Source organism: Myodes glareolus, chromosome 1 (genome assembly GCF_982192425.1).
Source record: "Myodes glareolus chromosome 1, mMyoGla1.1, whole genome shotgun sequence".
NCBI classification, from domain to species: domain Eukaryota; kingdom Metazoa; phylum Chordata; class Mammalia; order Rodentia; family Cricetidae; genus Myodes; species Myodes glareolus.
In genome coordinates, this window is record NC_142026.1 from 29,308,230 (window position 1) to 29,326,346 (window position 18,117).

The window sequence follows — 18,117 nt, forward strand, 5'->3', positions numbered from 1 at the left end:
CACCAATGAATCACCCTGCCAGCCCACATTATTCTTTTTTTTTTGGTATTCATTTATATTTAGGTTTTTGGAGCTTCTAAGTAGCTCAAACAGTTTACATGTAGTCAGGTCCTTTTAAGTACTCAATTGGTTTTATACACACAGTATTTAATTTGCACAGATATATTATAATAGGTATGCAGAAAAATGATGTCTAGGGTTGTAAGTTCAGTGGTAAAATACTTGTCTAGTATGTGCAACACTATTAAATCTCTAGTACCACAAAAAGGAAAATAAGAGAATTAGTGTCAACAAGTTTAACTAACAGTAAAATAATAGACTCCGAAGCCTTAATTTTGTTGTTTTATTTTTCTTTGAGGTAAGGTTTCATGTAGCTTTGATTTAATATGTTTCCAAGACTGACCTTGAACTTAGGATCCTCCTGCGAGCTCTACTTCCAGAGTGCTGGTATTATAGAAATGTATCCCCATCCTTGGCTTGAAAACCCTTATATTTGCTTCTACATTTGGCCATATACTTTGTTTGCCAGGTGTAGAAGTAAATAATAAGGGGTTCCTACTCAAGACTAAGTGTAATTTGTAAGACCTGTCCAGGCTCTCTCCAAAGAGATGTAGCTCACATTACCACCTTAAGATGACCAGCTGAGTGACATTTAGTGTGTGTGTGTATATATAGTGTGTACCCACCTGCTTCTCTACTTGGTGTGCAGTAGGAGATTGTATGGCTACTAGAAATCTCTCCTCTGTGTAATTTGGTATTGGAATTACCATGCCATTTTTGCCCTGTTCCTTTTGAAGTTTTAAAATTAGTTCATCTCTAAAGATGGGGACATATCATCAGGTACTTGTACAGAGCATTACAAGGATGAAATTGGTTCTTCAGTAAATGTCTCATACTTCCTTATCTTCATTATGTATTGAAGAGTATTTATAAGAACGTGCTGGCTCAGTTTCTTTTAAAACAAAACAGCAAAACATGGTGGCATATGCTTTTAATCTCAGCATTTGGGAGACTGACAAGGGAGGAACTCACATTCAGGGTTATTTTGGACTGTATAGCAAGACAGCCCCGCACACTCCTCCCAAAGACAGAACAGTTGTATATGATAGAGTTCATTTCAGGTTCAGGGAACATCTCTTCATTATTACCTCTTCATCTGCGATTATGTGACGACACTATACTCTAGTACCTTCCTCATTTTTGTCTTTGTCTTACAGTTTGGGAAGGTGGTAGTGTATGGGATCTTCCCTTGGACACAGCAACACCAGGCCCTTCCCTGGAACAGCTTCAGCAACTAGAGAAGGCCAAAGCTGCAAAGGTCTGGAACTTACTCTTCATAACTGTGTACCTTCCAGCTGTAGGATGCAAGATTTTATTTCTTTTCTTCTAGCTACTATTTTATTTTTAGTTTATTTATACTTAGCTGGAATAAGTACATTTGTATTCTTGTCTTTTGGTGCCCTCTTTCCCCTCAAAAAACTAAAGACCTCAATTAAAATTGGTTAGTATTAAGTTCCTTAATGATGATCATGGTCAGATGTATATTTTACTTACATTATTCTTGGTATGATTATTCATCATGAATACTGTTAGGAAATATCTGCTACATTGTTATAGTTTCTTGATCTGTGGCTTGCATTCCTCGTATCCTCGGGCATGAAGCTGAAATGTTCAGCATGATCTTTAGAATCTAGAGGAACTAACAATCTTGAATTTTGGTTTAGAACTTGCCAAAACAGGATATCTATGCCAGAGCATGCTATGATTCTAATTGTTCTATTCTCACACCCAAGGAGAGTCACACTTAATGCATCTTATATCCCAAGGGGGTTATGGTCTCTTTATAGAACCCAGAGTATGAAAAGGTCCATGATGAGAGCTGTCTCCATAAATGAGAGAGTGAGTTCTTTACAGTTCTTGAGTTTAGTCTCTTATAGTTCCTCAGTGCTTTTTGCTGAGGATATGTAGGTAAGAATAATATATTTCAAGTAGTTTGCCAGTTCTCAGGTGGGTAGGGAGATGTAGACAAGCGGCAGTTAAACTTACAGGGTGTTCCAGAGTGTATCAGAGAGCTTAGAGAGGTGGGTAATATTTTTGATAGTTAGCAATTCATAAATTACTTTGCATTTCAAGATTTATAGGAGTTTGGTTTTGTTTGTGACATGATCTCACTATTGTAACCCTGACTGTCTTGGAAGTTACTCGGTAGACCAAGTTGGCCTCAAACTTGAGGTGGTTCTACTGCCTCTGCTTTCCAAATACTGGGATGTGTCACCATGCCTCAGCGTGGGTTTTCAGATATGAAAATTAAATTGCAGTTAAAGGAAATAGTGCTGACTAGATGGATTTGAGAACATTCAGGAATCAGGAAATAGTTTAAGTAATGTCATCTGACTTGGAGCCAAGGGACAGTCTGAGGAGTTAAGACGAGCAGGGCTGTCATGAGTGTCTTGAACACTTCATGATAGAATTTATTTTCATGGCAAGAAACGCTGCCAAGTAAGCCTGGCTTCCCCAATCCCTAACCCCCTTTACTGATTAGGTTTTGAGTCGAAGAGACAGAATTTGGGGTGAGAGAATTGGGTGAGACTCTTAGAATATAGGTGAGAAAAGAGAAAACCTGAAGTGTTGTTGATGTTAAACTTTTCATTCATTCCTAACAGCCATGCTGGTAGTTGTTGAAACCTTATAGTCACACTGTTAGATCCCAGTCAGAGGTGTTCTGTAGAGACAAGTAAAGAAATACCATAGATACACTTGAGGATACTTCTGATGTTACTCTCATGTTGGCTACTTTGTGTCCCACATCTTAAAGATGTGGTGTAATGTCATGTTAAGGGAAGAGGTGATCAAAGTGGGAAGAACATTCATGTAGTTTAGAAGAGCAGAAAAGTGATTACTATGCCATCTTGGAGCTTAAGAGATTCGGAGTTTTATCCACACACTGCAGCACAGCAGGGTGCTACTAAGTGTGTATGGCAACATCAACCTCTCACCTCTGAAATTACTAAATGCTTTGCTTCAAATTACCCTATGCTTGCTGTCAAATCAATGGAAATTCTGTTTCATCATCCAGCTAGAGCAGGAGAGAAGAGAGGCAGAAATGAGGGCAAAAAGGGAAGAGGAGGAGCGAAAGAGGCAAGAAGAACTCCGTAGACAACAGGAGGAAATTCTTCGGAGGCAGCAGGAGGAAGAAAGGAAAAGACGGGAAGAGGAGGAGCTGGCTAGAAGGAAGCAGGTATGTCTCTGGGAGCTCTGCACATAAGAGAAGCTTTTGGCTCCTTGGTGAGGGGCTTTGGTGATGTGTTCCCTTCCATATCAAGAGCAGTGGGGAGAGAAGGCTATAATGATGGGACTAGAAAACTCACTCACCTTCAGAAAGAACTTGTTTTCTATCAGTGTCCACTAAAGGGCTAGTGGTCAGTCTTAACTTTTCATAATTTATTCATAACCTAATTAGATTTCAGCTATTCTGAACTTGCTGGTAAAAACATGAAGTATTTTGCTGCACAACATTACTATTTTGTTTTAAAGTCAAATGTGCTTTCAAATTAACCCTTGTGATGACATACATATAAAATTTGAAGTGTACAGTCAGTGGCATCATATATGTTCTTACTGTGGTGATGACTCATTACTGTCCAGTTGAAGAATAGCTCATCTTCCCAAAGTAAACATTCCTTTTTTTAAATATTTAATTATTTATTATGTATACAATATTCTGTCTGTGTGTATGCCTGCTGGCCAGAAGAGGGCACCAGACCTCATTACAGATGGTTGTGAGCCGCCATGTGGTTGCTGGGAATTGAACTTGGGACCTTTGGAAGAGCAGGCAATGCTCTTAACCTCTGAGCCATCTCTCCAGCCAGCAAAGTGAACATTCTTGACCTTTGAAGCAGTGATTTCCATTTCTTTTTCCCCTGCTGTTTACATTCTTCATTCTGTCTCTATGATTTTGACTACTCTGGGTACCTCATGTAGTCAAACAATGCCTACCTATCTCATGAAGAGCTCTGTGTGTACAAGCTGGGTCACTCCTGAGTACCTCTTGTCTAGATTACTTAACTAATCTACAGTATAGATTTTCATGTGTTTTCATTGTTTAATTTCGAGTAATTAGTTGACCTTAACTTGTTTGGTCTGTATTTCTAGTGGAGTACTTATAGACTCCAATGGAAGACTCTCTTCTGGTTGCCTAAAACATAGCTTTTAGTCACAAGTTTGTACTTATTTGCTCTAAGTTGATCTCTGTGAAGAACAGAAGGACCCATGGTAAAATAAAAATGTTAATGTAAGATAACAGTGAAGGACTAGAAACATGATTAAGCACTGGCTACTCTTCCAGAGGAACTGGGATTAGATGCCGATCACCCACATAATGGCTCATAACCATCTATAACTCATGTTCTATGTCAGTGGTTCTTAACCTTCCTAATGCTGCAACCCTTTAATACAATTTCTCATATTGTGATGACCCCAACCATAAAATTATTTTGTTGCTATTTCATAGCTGTAATGTTACTACTGTTATGAATTGTAATATAAAATTTGATATATAGGATGTCTGATATGTGACCCCCCCCCCCAAAGGAATTGCAACCCATAGGTTGAGAACCACAATTCCAAAGCATCCGGTGTTCTATTTTGCCCCCTAAGGCTATCAGGCACTCATGTGGTACACAAGGCAGGTATACATTCAGGTAAAACACCCATACCACATAAAAATAAATAAATCTTTTAAAAATAAGAGACTATGAATTTGAGAGAGAATGAGATGCGACATCAAGAAAGATGATGTAAATATAGTACACATATATGAAATTTTTAAAGATTCAAAAAAGAAGCCAGGCAGTAGTGGCATAAGCCTTTAAACCCAGCTTGGGAGGCAGAGGGAGCTAGATCTCTGAGTGTAAGGCCAGCTTGGTCTACATAGAGGAACCCTGTCTCAGGGGTGGGGTTGGGATTGGGTTAAAAAAGATATGCATTTAATTCTGCAGCACTCAGTGTTCCTTTCCTACATGATTCTATGTTGTACTTATTGGTGGAATTGTTATCCTGCAGAAGATGTTCTCATGACTTTTCTTCACTAGGTTTTGATGTGTATGTAGATTTAGCCTCTTTATCCTTTTTGTCTTTTAGGTGATAAAAAAATAAGGGCTAAAGAGTACCAACAGAGAAAGTAGCACCTGCGTTCCAATATTCTGTCTAGGGTTAGCAGTAAACATGGGTCATGTGTCCAAGCCAGAGTAGACTTATTACTGTTTTGCAGTGTACTGATGTTTTAAATAGTTGGCTTTTTGTTCATTTTATTTCTTTTGAAGACAGCATCTTGCCATATAGATCAGGCTGGCGTTAGAGTTACAGAGGTCTTCCTGCCTCTGTATCTGAGTGCTGGGATTCAAATTCTGCACCACCATGTCCAGCTTCATTATGTTTTTTGTTGTTGTTATTGTTGTTTGTTTGTTTTTGTGTTTTGTTTGTTTGTTTTTGTTTTTATCTGCCGCTCTTCTCCACCCCAACGGAGTTTCTCTGTATAGCCTTGACTGTCCTGAAACTCAGTCTGTTGTCCAGGCTAGCCTTGAACTCAGAGGTCTGCCTGCCTCTCCCTCCTGAGTGCTTGATTAGAGGTATGCATCACCACTGCCTGACTGACCTTTTTTTTTTTTTAAATCATAATACGTGATTACTTCTCAACTTACGTGTACTTTTCACTCCGGATCCTGTTCTATACTTACAGAGACTTAGTTCCTCTTTGAATACTGGCAAGCCAGAGCTTCACACACATTCTACCCACCCTGCTGTTCTCTTTAGGAGGAGGCTCTGCGGCGCCAGCGGGAGCAAGAGATTGCACTAAGGCGGCAGCGAGAAGAGGAGGAAAGGCAGCAGCAGGAAGAAGCGCTTAGAAGGCTGGAGGAGAGGAGGAGAGAAGAAGAAGAAAGGAGGAAGCAGGAAGAACTACTACGCAAGCAGGTGACAAGATACTTACTGTGCTGATTGGTTTTGAAGCTAGGAGTTTGTAGTAGGACGCAGCTCCTCTGAGGTTTCTCAGTTTGCTGACTGTTACCAAGAGAAACCTGAGTGTTCTGAGACTTGTTACTTCAGTCTATATTCTTTACCTCTTCAAATGAACACTTGTTCTCTGAGGGAAACAGAAATTGGTCTTTCTCATTTTCTTCATCTCTTTGTTAAAAGTACAAAAGGTGTAGGGTTTTCAAAATTTATTCTTATTTTTGAGAAGGGGACGGGTCTCACTGTGTAGCTTTCTCTGTTCTGGAGCTCACTACATAATCACTATGTAGATTAGATTACCTCCAATCTCACAGAGCTCTGCCCATTTCTGCTTTCTAAGTGCTGAAATTAAAGGTATACACCACCATTAAAAAATAAAATCCATAATAGCATGGATTTTGGGGCTATTTTCTATGCTTTTTTGGTGGCGTGATTGAAACACTTAGGTTTTGATTTGGTAATTTTTAGGTTTCCCCCACCAATTTAAAGTTTTAGTTCTCTTAGATGTGTAATCTTTATATTCTGAAAATATATTCTTTGTTAAATAAATGTTTTTACCTGTATGCTCCTTTAGACTGTGGTTTGCCTATATCCTTTGTTCTTAATAGTATCTTTGAAATGTTTTTGAGAATTTCAAAAATGAGTATACTCTGTTTACATTATTTCCAGCTCTGTCTATCCTGCTTCCAAATCCTTCTTTCCCTTATTGAATTCATGACCTCTTGTCCTATAACTATTTGTATATGTACACACACAAACACACCTTCCAGAGTCCACTTGTTGCCCATAGATACATTTGTTTAGGGATGACCACTTAGGATTGGGAAACCTGTTGGGGGCTTGTCCCTGGATAAAACTGATTCATTGAGTGCCTATAGCTCTTTATATAGAGGTGAGACTGTGTTGAGATTTTTCTTTATGTTGTTATATTGACTGATGTGATCTTTTCAAGTCTAATTCAATCAACCATACTGTTGATGGGTTCAGCATCTGTGCCATGTCTTTAAGACACTATCTCACAGTAGCTGTCCTAATCTTATGATCCTCCGTGATGTTCCCTGCATCTTAGTTGCAGGAGTTGTGTTGTAGATAACCCTTTTGAAACTGGGTATGTCTTACAGTCAGTAATTTCTCTGCTGCAAAAAGAAATTGCTTTGACAAAGGGTGAGAACTGTACTTATCTATGTCTAAGGATACAGTTGGAAGCTATAATGGTTTAGGAAAATGGCAGTAGTAGGTTCTCCCAGTAATAGGGTTTGACCATTCTGGCCATAGGTTCTTCACTAGGCTTACAATACCAGGTATGAGGTCTATATTATTGAGCAGCCTTAAGTCCAGTTAGACATCTGTTGGTTACTCCCAGAATGTAAGTGCCACTGTTGCACCATTGGGAGTATCTTTCTCAGCTTGTCATTTTTGTGATTTACATATTTTACAGCTGGGTAGGATTGTTGATTACTTTTTTCATCTGGCAGTCTGTGTGGCACCTTCTGGTACTATGAGAGCTTAGTCATTACGGAGGAGGCTTCTAGATTGATCTCTTATTTCTATATTCAGAGTGTGTCATGTCTTTAGCAACAGGGTCTCACCTTCAGAAGGCAGCCAAGGATAATGGTAGTAGTTTATATTACTTTAGGGGGTCTCTTGTGGTCTCCTGACTAACTTGAAGGAAATGTTTCTTGCCTGGAACTTGGGTTTTTGTTAGATTGTGTTGGATAATTCCACTGCTTGTCTGTCTGTCACCCTACCTGTTATCTGTCTAATCTATTGTTTCCTTGTGGCTTTTTCAAGCATGTTCTTCCCTCCCTCTCCTTCTGTATTGCCCTCCCTTCCCCTACTCTAGTTAAGTCCTTCCCCTTTAAGTCCCTCCCTAGTTAAGTTTTTTTTTTCTCGCTTTCCCCCTTCATATCTGTGTCCTACTATCCCCTTTTCTAGAGTTCATTCTTCCCCACTTCCCACATTGTCCTTTTCTACCTTCTGCTTCTGTAATGTAATATGAGTTTTTGGTGTATGATGTGAATGCAAGCACCATGTGTACCACCAAACAAATAATGGAGATCAGAGGACAACTCCCTTAGGAATTGGTTCTCTCGTTCCGTCATGGGTTCCAGGGATCAAGCTCAGGCTATCAACCTTAAATCACTGGTGCCGAGCCATCTTGGCTTTCTGGAGTTTTTAAACATAGCCTCTAAGTTCTCCATGATGGTGTGTCTTGGTGTACATACCATGTATATTTTCAGGCTATCTACTCCTCAGCAATTGAGTATAATCCTGCAAATGATATCAAGGTGATTAATACATTCAGTATTTTATTTTCTTTATGTCCAGTTTTGTCACTGCTAAGAGAGGCATATAAGATTTTATTTGTTCATCTCTCTCTTTAGTTCTGTCCTTTTGCCCTTGTGTTTTAAATTCTGTTACTAGTTGCATACAAATCTACTATAGTTCTATCCTAAGACCTTGTTTGTAAGTTTAGTGGGGAGGTTCAGCTCCCCTTAATGGAATGTTTATGAGAAACACACTGGAACACTGAGGGTGAAAGGAGACACAGCCTAAAATACCCAGATTAGCGAAGCAGCTCTGTTGATTCGTGGGATTACAGATGCTGAGCCAGATTGCCCTCAGGTCCTCATGCATCTCACCTAGCCCTTGTGGAATTTTTGAGAAAATATATAATAAACATTGTGGTTATAAAGCTTATGAATTCTTGCTGTCTTGGAAGGCTTTGTTTTGGTAGGCATTTACCTTGTTGAAGACAATTGTTGAAGCTGTCTTCTTAGTACTAGCCTGTCGTAGAGCAATTGAACACTCTTTCCAGTCTTCCAGCAGTTCCACTTTGGTTCAGTCCCTTAGCACTACCTCATGCAGGTTGGGTCAGCAGCTTTGAGGGCTCATCTCTTACGTGGTTCCTTCCATCATCCCTCTTTGCAGATCTGCCTTCTAAATGTAAATCCATAGGCTGTCCCAGAAATCACACTTTAACCATCTCATGTTACTTAGACTCTGTGAAATCAGATAGTGTCTTCAGGAGAAAAGTTGCAAATTTGCAAATACTATATTTGGTTATTTGTTTTGCAGTGCTGGGGATTAAATCTGGAGCACTGCTGTACTAGAAAAATGCTTTCTCTGACCACTGATAGATTTGTTTCACTTTGGTGTTCTGTTTGTTACTATTATTGTTGTTGTATTACTAATTGGATTGGTTTTGTGTTTGTTTTTGATTCCTTAAATTTTATTTAATGCTTTTAAATTACAGACTTTGGTATAGTCATGGCATTCTACCACTGGGGGAAACCAAACCGCCAAAGCGTTGCATTCTAATATTTAAGATTTTATTTTTAGAATAATTTTAGATTTTCAGATAACTTGGGAAAATAGAAGGCACCCATATATGTTCTGCATATAGTTTCCTCTGCTATTAATATTTTATATTAGTATGGTACATTATAACTGTTAACAGTTATAAGGCCAGTTATTAAAACTCCATTGTTTACTCAGATTGTCTGAAAGCTCTCTAAGCATCCTTTTGAGCTACAGAATTGCATTCTTACTAATCACATTACATTTAGCTGTCATGCTTCCTATGTTCTTGGCTATGATAGTTTTTTATACGTAATTTTTTAAAAAATATGTTTTAAATTAAAATAGAATTATATCACTTTTCCTCCTACCTTTCCTCTTTCTAGCCCCTCCCAGGTACCCTCCTTTGTACCTCTTCCATGCCTCCCACATGCATACAAGTATGTATGCACAAACATTATGTACGTATGTATGTTTCATACAACTTGCTGAATCTGGTATTGTTGTTTATATATATAATTTCAAGGCAGCTCACCGAATCTGTAGGTGATGAAATAAATGGCAGAGATAGTATACTTTTTTGTTTGTTTGTTTGTATTTGTTTTTTTCAAAATAGGGTTTCTCTGTGTCCTAACTGCTCTGGAACTAGCTCTTGTAGGCAAGGCTGGCCTTGAACTCACAGAGATCCACCTACCTGCCTCTGCATTCTGGGATTAAAGGCATGCAGTGTGCCACCACCAAGTTAGTATGCTTTAAAATACAAACACTGAAATACCCATCTTAAAGTGGCTCAAACAGTATAGCCTCTTATGTCATGGAGATCTGACTCCAAGTCCACTGGACACTAACTCAGTAATGCTGGTGGAATTCAGATCATTCGCACACTCTTCGAGCTCTTGGTGGGTTGATTTCTGCTTTTATGTTCTTTATCTCAGGTTGTGACTTTTGGGTGTGACAGTCTTGTACAGCCTCTGTCCAATAAAGGAGTTACATTTCTCTATATTATTTTTGTTGAGAAAGGGTATCTCATAGAATTCTCCAAGCAGATGTCTCATTGAACTAAATCATGATTGTCCAAATGTAACTAGGAAGCTTTAAAGCAAAATGTGTCATTTTTAAGTATCTGAGGTGGCAGGCAGTGTTATTTGCAAGAAAGATGACTGCATCCTTGTTAGGTTGAAACAGGTTTTATTTGTAACAGACTTAGGAATATGTCCTGGACGGAGGCAGGGAGAGGATGTTAGTATGAATGAGGAGTCTCTGAAAGAAAGGATAGAGAGGAAAGCCACCTCCCAGAGGTTCGCAACCAACCTTAGCTTAGGACAGTGTGTTATCTGGACAAGATAGAGCATTGCAGGCATAGCAAACCAACTCTGCAAAGGTGAGGACATGCTGAGCACTGAAGCGAATGAACCAGAGGACATAGTAAACTCAAAGAAAATGAATGCAGGTAAGGGGGAAAGTGTAGACAGGAAGGAATTAATTAGGGAGAGATGTTTTGAAAAGACCCTAGGGCCTATGGGTCATATAGTGGAATTTAGTGATTTTTGAGGAGTCACTCTGGTTCCAGGCCTGGCTGAGGCTTGTTTAAACTATTGTTTTTGCCAGGCCTTAAGACTTCTTGTGAAGAATCCTGGAAAACTTGCTCAACCTGTAGTACTGAAATGCCATTTCTAGGAGATTTTGTCACAGCAGGTGATAAACTACTTTTGAGGTTGGCATTTTCACCATAGACCCAGTGACAATTCTATAATAATCTGTTAGAGTTGGATCCTTGAGCACACTAGGCCTTTGCGACCCCTGTAAAACCTGCTTTTCACTAATGTCATCCTAAGCAGGGTTTTTGCTTTATCTTTTCTTTATAATTCATGATGGAAGCCTTTAAAAGCAATATGGATTATCCTCCCTACAATTAATTTAAAAAAATTTTTTTTTCTCTTTAATTTTTCCTTCTGGAAAGGAAGAGGAGGCTGCCAAATGGGCCCGGGAAGAGGAGGAAGCACAGCGCCGACTGGAGGAGAACCGGCTGCGCATGGAAGAGGAAGCAGCCAGACTTAGGCACGAAGAAGAGGAACGAAAACGGAAGGAGCTGGAGCTGCAGCGGCAGAAGGAACTGATGCGCCAGAGGCAGCAGCAGCAGGAAGCCCTTCGAAGGCTGCAGCAACAGCAGCAGCAGCAGCAGCTTGCACAGATGAAGGTATAATCCTAGACCTAAGAGGAGCTACTTGTGTTAAATATTATGTTGGCTATTTGGTTCATCAAAAATGTATGTGTGTCTGCGTATGTTTTTAATTGAAAGGGACACATATGTGATAAGGATGGAGCAAGCAGTGGCACGGGCACAACACAAGCCAGTTTTTTTTTTATTATTGAGTGGTGCTCCGTGACAATTGAAGTGCCTCCTCTTTACCATCTCAGCACTGCTGACAGGAAAATCAAAGAGATTTGATTTTTGGGTGGAACCCACAACACAGCACTCAAACACAGTTGCCTTTGGGGTCCTACTAAAAATTGCTTAAAGACAGGCCAAGGATGGTGGCACAAACCTTTAATCCCAGAACTCCAGTGACAGAGACAGGCAGACCTCTTAAGTTACAGGTCATTGTGGTTTACATAGCAAGTTCTAGGCCAGCTAGGGCTTCACAAGAAGTATAAAGGGGGTGGAAGTTTTAAAATAACTTTTTGAAGTTGAAAATTAATATTAAAAGTCAGCTTTAAAAGGGGGGCATGGTGATGTTGAGGGTGAATAGGAAGGACCAGTGGGAAAGAACTGCCTTGATACAGTTGGCAAGCCCTAATTTGTTGATTGCCCAGATTTGAAGGTCATAGGTAGAAGAAGCTGGGTGTGGCGGAGCAGGGGATAAGTATTGCTCATGGAGTCAAGTGAATGGAAAGGTTGAGAGCAGCTTGGTAGGTATGCTCTGCAAACTTCATGTTGAGTCTGGAATTAAGTTTAGTCTCCCTTGTCTATAAGGAACTCACAGGATAAAGATGTGTAGTGGGACTTGGAATTCAGTGATGTGAACAGAGAAGAGGAGGTGGTATTAATAAGGCAGTAGTTCTCAGTGATGTCACCTGGATCTTGTAAGACATGCAGATTATGAGTGGAACCCAGCAAGCTTGTGTTTAAATAAACTCTTCAAGGGACTGGTAAAATGAGTCACCATCCCTCCAGGCTACTTGCTGAGGTAAGTCAGCTTCCAAACAGTCTTTTTAGGGATGAAAAGAGTTTTCAAGTTGAACTGTTTGCTGAATGAGGTTTATGAGAGAAGCGTTACAGTGAACAAGGCTTGAAGGTTAGAGATACTCCAGATTCTCTACGGGAAATCTTGAAAGCTGGAGAAATGACTTGTTGGTTAAGAGTGCTTGCTAGCTACTTTTCCAGAGGATTCCCATTGACCACATTACATGGCTCCCAGACACCTATTAACTCTAGCTCCAGAAGCTCCTATGCCTTTTTCTGGAGCCTGTACTCACATGCACACAACATACACACATACACATAATTTTAAAATAAATATTTAAATAATTTTTTAATTTTATGTACATTGCTGTTTTACTTGTATATATTTCTGTGTGATGGTGTCGAATCCGTTGGAACAGGAGTTATAGACAGTTGTGAGCTGCCATGTAGGTGCTGGGAATTGAACCCAGGTCCTCTGGAAGAGCACCCAATGCTTTTACCTGCTGAACCATCTCTTCAGCCTCCTAAAATAAATCTTTTAAAAGTAAATTTAAAAGCTAGTCCAGGGCTGGAGAGATGACTCAGCAGTTAAGAGGACTAGCCACTCATCTAGAGGTCCTGAGTTCAATTCCCAGCAACCACATCGTGGTTCACAGCCATCCATAATGAGATCTGGTAGAACACTGTATACATAATAAATAAATCCTTTTTTTTTTTTTAAAAAAAAAAAGCATGTCCAGAATGAGGAATGAGATAAATATGGACAGGGCCCCTAATGTCATAGCTGTATATACTCTAGCAAAGGGTTCGAACTTAAAGGTATGCAGAACATGGAATAACACTCTCAGATTTGCACGAGAGATAAATGGAGGATGAACTTGAAGGAAACAAGCTGTAGGTTAGCAGACTAACAGATACGAGACAGATGTCCTAATTGAAGCCTGTTTAGTTGGGAAGGAGGAGTTACTGGCAATACCATTAGTTATTGAGTACTTCTTTCTTAGGTACCATACCAACAATTTTCCATGTGTCATATCTCTTCATCTTCAGAGTGTTTTCTCACAAAGCTTAGATGTTGATAGCCTGTATTTTCTGAAAAAAAAGAATGTTAAGAAGCTGAGCCTCCCAGGATTTATCCCTACTGCTCGTTCTGACTTTTTGGAACCCATTCTCTTTGGAGGGATACCTTGCTCAGCCTAGCTAGATATGTTGGGGAGGGCCTTGGTCCTGCCTCAAAGTAATGTGCTAGACTTTGTTGACTCCCAATGGGAAGCCTTATCCTCTCGAAGAAGTGGATGGGGGTGGGGAGGGGAGGTAAGGTGGAGGAAGCAGGAGGAGAGGAGGAAGTGGGAATTGGATTTGGCATGTAAAATGAGAAAAGATTTTCCTAATTAATTAATTTTTAAAAAAGAAGCCGAGTCTTTTGTTGAGCCAACCAAGAGTTGGTAGCAGAGCCTTGTAAAGTTAATCCAGATGCCTTTAAAATAGTTTGAAACTATAATTTGGTTAATTTACAGAGAAGAACAAAGAATTCTCTTTAGAAAACCAGACTTTGAAAGTTCAGGTTTTCAGGACTGAAAGACTCCCGTGGGCGTCTTCCTTCAGGAGAGACCCCGTGCCCAAAGATCAGTCGAAAACACGCAGCCGGATGCAAACAGCAGGAGGTTTATTGGATACACAGGTACCTGGGGGCGACAAGTCTCTCGGAGGACTTGCGCGCCTGCAGGTTGGGGGTGAGGGGTTTTTATAGGAGAGCAAAAAGCAAGGTTTACAGAAGCGAGATGCAGGGTGGTAAATTCTTAACCTAAATAACAATGAGGGGACTACCCAGCGGTTTACAGCCTCTGACTCGTGACGGGCCCCGCGTGACTCAGGCCTTGCCTCGCAATCCTCTCTTTCTTTGTTTCTATGGCTAGTCCATAAATCTCCTGTCTCGCAGCCAGATAAGGCTGTCCTTGCCCTAACTTCAAGTATCTTTGCTCAGCATTCCGGAGGCCCTGAATTCCGGAGGCCTTTAATGGAGCTTGTTATCCGCTCAGCATTCCGGAGGCCCTGAACTCCGGAGGCCCTTAATTAAGCTTGCTATCTGAAAACCTTTGCAAAACGTTATAACTGTGGTTAAAACGAGTTGGGGTCCTTCATTCCCCCATTTTTTTTTTTTTAGTGTCTAGTTCTAATCATAGAACTAGATTTCTTGACCTTACTTGCTCTTTTTCTAATGAAGGTAATATCAGTAGCAGAAGCAAAATTAGGAGTGGTCCCATAAGGGAGGATATCAAAGTAGTCATCCAGGGAGATGTATTTGCATAATCCTCCATCCTTTAAGAATAACAAATCTAATCCCCTTTTCTTTTGTAAGACCATTTCTGAGAGGGAAGTCAATGACCCTTCGAGTTTGGAAACAGATTGTTCTAAAGCCCTCAAATCTTAATACATTGAAGTACTGAGGGGCCTGTATTAGGGCAGCAGTACCTGCCCCAACATCGGCAGCTTCTCTAAGGCCCAGGATTACTGCTAGTGTCAGAGAAATGGGTTCTCGTCGAAAGCGAGATGAGTGCCTGTCAAACTCATACCAGTTGTGCAAGCACACAGTAATCTTTGGTATCATCAAAAATAAGCATTGACATGTAAGGCATCAAGCCTGTATTACAAACCCATCATCTACCTAAACCAGGAACCAAGTACCAGGTGTCAGGAGTCTTAGGGCCCTTAGAGTCTCATTATATAACCTCAGTAAGAGTCCGTCTATGATTAGTCCTCTAAACCCAAGCCTTTTGACTGGTAGCGTTGTCAAAAGCCTCGGATACTGTAGTTTGGGTAGTTCAGGAGCTCGCTTCCTGTGGGAGGCGTGGATCCAGGCAGAGATGCATACTTCTTTTAGTTGTTTTCAGATCTGGTGTCTCTCCATTTCAAGGGCCTTTAGACGGGGAAAATAAGGATCTAGAAAGAATAACATCAGGATTATACATTTTATCCGACTCAGTGAGCAGTGGTGGTTCTCTACATAGGATCTCATAAGGGATGAGTTTAAATCGCCCTGGGGTATTCCAAACCTGGAACAGGGCAAAAGGGAAGGAGGGCTGTCCAGTCATTTCCGCAGGTCTCTTTTAGAATTTTATTTATCCTTTCTATCTGTCCTGACTCTGGGGTCGGTAAGCACAATGTAATTTTCAATTGATCCCCAGTTGGGCGGCCAGTCCCTGACTTATGGGCAACAAAGGCAGGTCCATTATCAGACCCAATTACCTTGGGTATCCCAAACCTTGGGAAGATTTCTTCTTTGATCTTCTTAGTCACCGCATTAGCTGTCTCAGTCCTGGTAGGAAAAGCTTCTACCCAGCCTGAAAAGGTATCTATAAAAACTAATAAGTACTTGTTGCCATATCTGGCTGGCTTAATTTCTGTAAAATATACTTCCCAGTAGGCTCCAGGCCAATCGCCCCTGAGCCTCTTCCCAGGAGCATATATGGAGTGTCCTGCATTAATCATAGCACAAGCCTTGCAGTTTCTGACTACTTCTTCTGCCAAGACAGAGAGTCTGCCATCTGATTTCCTTCAGCCACAGCATCTCAAGCTTTTTGGTGTCTTGGACAAGTATATGTCTTTTCCTGCAGATGTTGAGGCTTTTTCCTCTGCCACTCGTAGAGCTGGTATCAAAGCCGCAAGTCCGGCTTTTTGTGCCAACGTCCTTCAGGGAGGCTATGCCCAGGCCATTTGCTTCCAATCCACCACTGCTGTCCCCGCCTTCCGCTTACCTTCGATCACGAAACAGCTGCCATCCGTACACCAGCTCGGACTTTCAGGCCAAGGCTGATTCTTCAGATCATTTCTGGTGCCAGCTTCTCAGCGCATTGATGAGTAGACGAGATGTCATCAGCCTCAGGCAGTAGGGTAGCGGGATGGAGGACAGCAGGGGGAGCAAAGGTCACTGGTTCAGTCAACAAAAGGCTTTAATCATCTCCAGCCTGGTTCGAGTAAACCGGATCTGGGCCTTCAGCTTTGTTAGCAAGTCTCTTTCTAATAAAGATAGGACACTCGGGGATAACCAGGAAGGAATGAGTCACTTGTCCTCTCCCCAAATCTACAGTTCGTGAGGTGGTCCACAGATATTGTTTCTGTCCAGTTGTTCCAATTATTAAAGTCTTTTATTCTCTCCCCTCAAATCATCCTCTGCTAGGGCCAGTACCTTAAAGTCCCTTCCTTTCTTCTTTGGGCATTTTCTTGCCCAATGTTCTTTTTCTTTGCAATAAGCACATCGTCCTTTGTCCATGGGGTGCCTGTCCATGTTCATCTTTGGTCTTCTGTTGCCCAGGTTCCCTATCTGTCTAGGTTCTATCTTTTCTTTCTCTCCTATCATTGCGGCCAAAATTCTATCAAATTTTTCTTTTGTCTATGATCCCTCCAGTCCTCTTTCTTTCTGCCTCCATCTCTCTCTCTCTCTCTCTCTCTCTCTCGCCAGATAAGGCTGTCCTTGCCTTAACTTCAAGTATCTTTGCTCAGCATTCCGGAGGCCCTGAATTCCGGAGGCCTTTAATGGAGCTTGTTATCCGCTCAGCATTCCGGAGGCCCTGAACTCCGGAGGCCCTTAATTAAGCTTGCTATCTGAAAACCTTTGCAAAACGTTATAACTGTGATTAAAACGAGTTGGGGTCCTTCAAGGACCATGTGTTTATATTCTGTTTTGCTCATTAATGTAAAGGATATATAAAATGGATTGTTGGGTTTTTGTTTGTTTTTTGCTCCAAACCAACTTAATTTTCATGACTAGGGCTAGGACTGCATTGTAGCCTGGTTCTTAGCAGCTGCTCTTCTTCATGAGACTTGGGATGAAAACTGCTTGGCCCCTTCATTCGCTATCTAACTCAGCTTAGAAATCCTGGGCTTTAAATTCACTCACTAGGTCCTTACATCATGTCCTTTGTGGTCTTTATCAATTAAAAATCATGTTTTGGTTTTGGTTTTTTGAGACATGGTATCTCTTTGTAACCTTGGCTGTCCTAGAACACTGTAGAACAAGTTGGTTTTGAACTCAGAGAGATCCACCTGCCTCTGCCTCCTGAGTGCTGGTGTTAAAGTTGTGTGCCACCACTGCTCAATGGATTAAAAAAAAGGTCTTAAACTCTGTTTAGTCACTCTTTGCTACTACCTTATGATTTTGATTCTGTATTACTAGTTGCTTCAATGCTCAGTGTAACAAATTTCCACCCAAATGGGAGAGCAAGCATTAATCATGTGTGTATTTTTTAGTTGTTTTAAAATAAACATAGGTTGGGAGAAATGAACAAAAGAAGCAAGCCAACTTGCTTGTGGCTTATTATTGTGGAAAAGGAATTTTTAAGTGAATTTTGGTTTTTTGTTTGGTTGGTTTGGTTTTTCGAGACAGGTTTTCTCTGTGTTAACAGTCCTAGCTGTCCTGGAACTAACTAGCTCTTATAGACCAGGCTGACCTTGACTCACAGAGATCTGCCTGCCTCTGCCTCCCAAGTGCTGGGATTTTTAAAGTGTGTGCTACCACCCCCCGGCTCAATTGAATTTTGTAAAGATGAGGAAAAATAGAGGCTCTGACTGTAAGTGCTGTCCTTCTTCCTTGTTTGCTGATGCTCTGTCATGTGTATTGTTTTTAG

General features: G+C 40.8%; 1 protein-coding gene across 8 annotated transcripts in view; it reads left to right on the forward strand.

Moving 5' to 3' along the window:
- Gigyf2 (GRB10 interacting GYF protein 2) overlaps window positions 1–18,117 on the forward strand; it is a 137,306-nt gene that overhangs the window by 100,996 nt on the left and 18,193 nt on the right. For all 8 annotated transcript variants that reach the window (XM_085697113.2, XM_087905132.1, XM_085697125.2 and 5 more), the window contains 4 exons: window positions 1,218–1,318; window positions 3,077–3,238; window positions 5,812–5,970; window positions 11,270–11,506. In XM_085697113.2, the coding sequence (XP_085553239.2) occupies window positions 1,218–1,318; window positions 3,077–3,238; window positions 5,812–5,970; window positions 11,270–11,506 (659 nt within the window). The remainder of the gene's footprint in view (window positions 1–1,217; window positions 1,319–3,076; window positions 3,239–5,811; window positions 5,971–11,269; window positions 11,507–18,117) is intronic.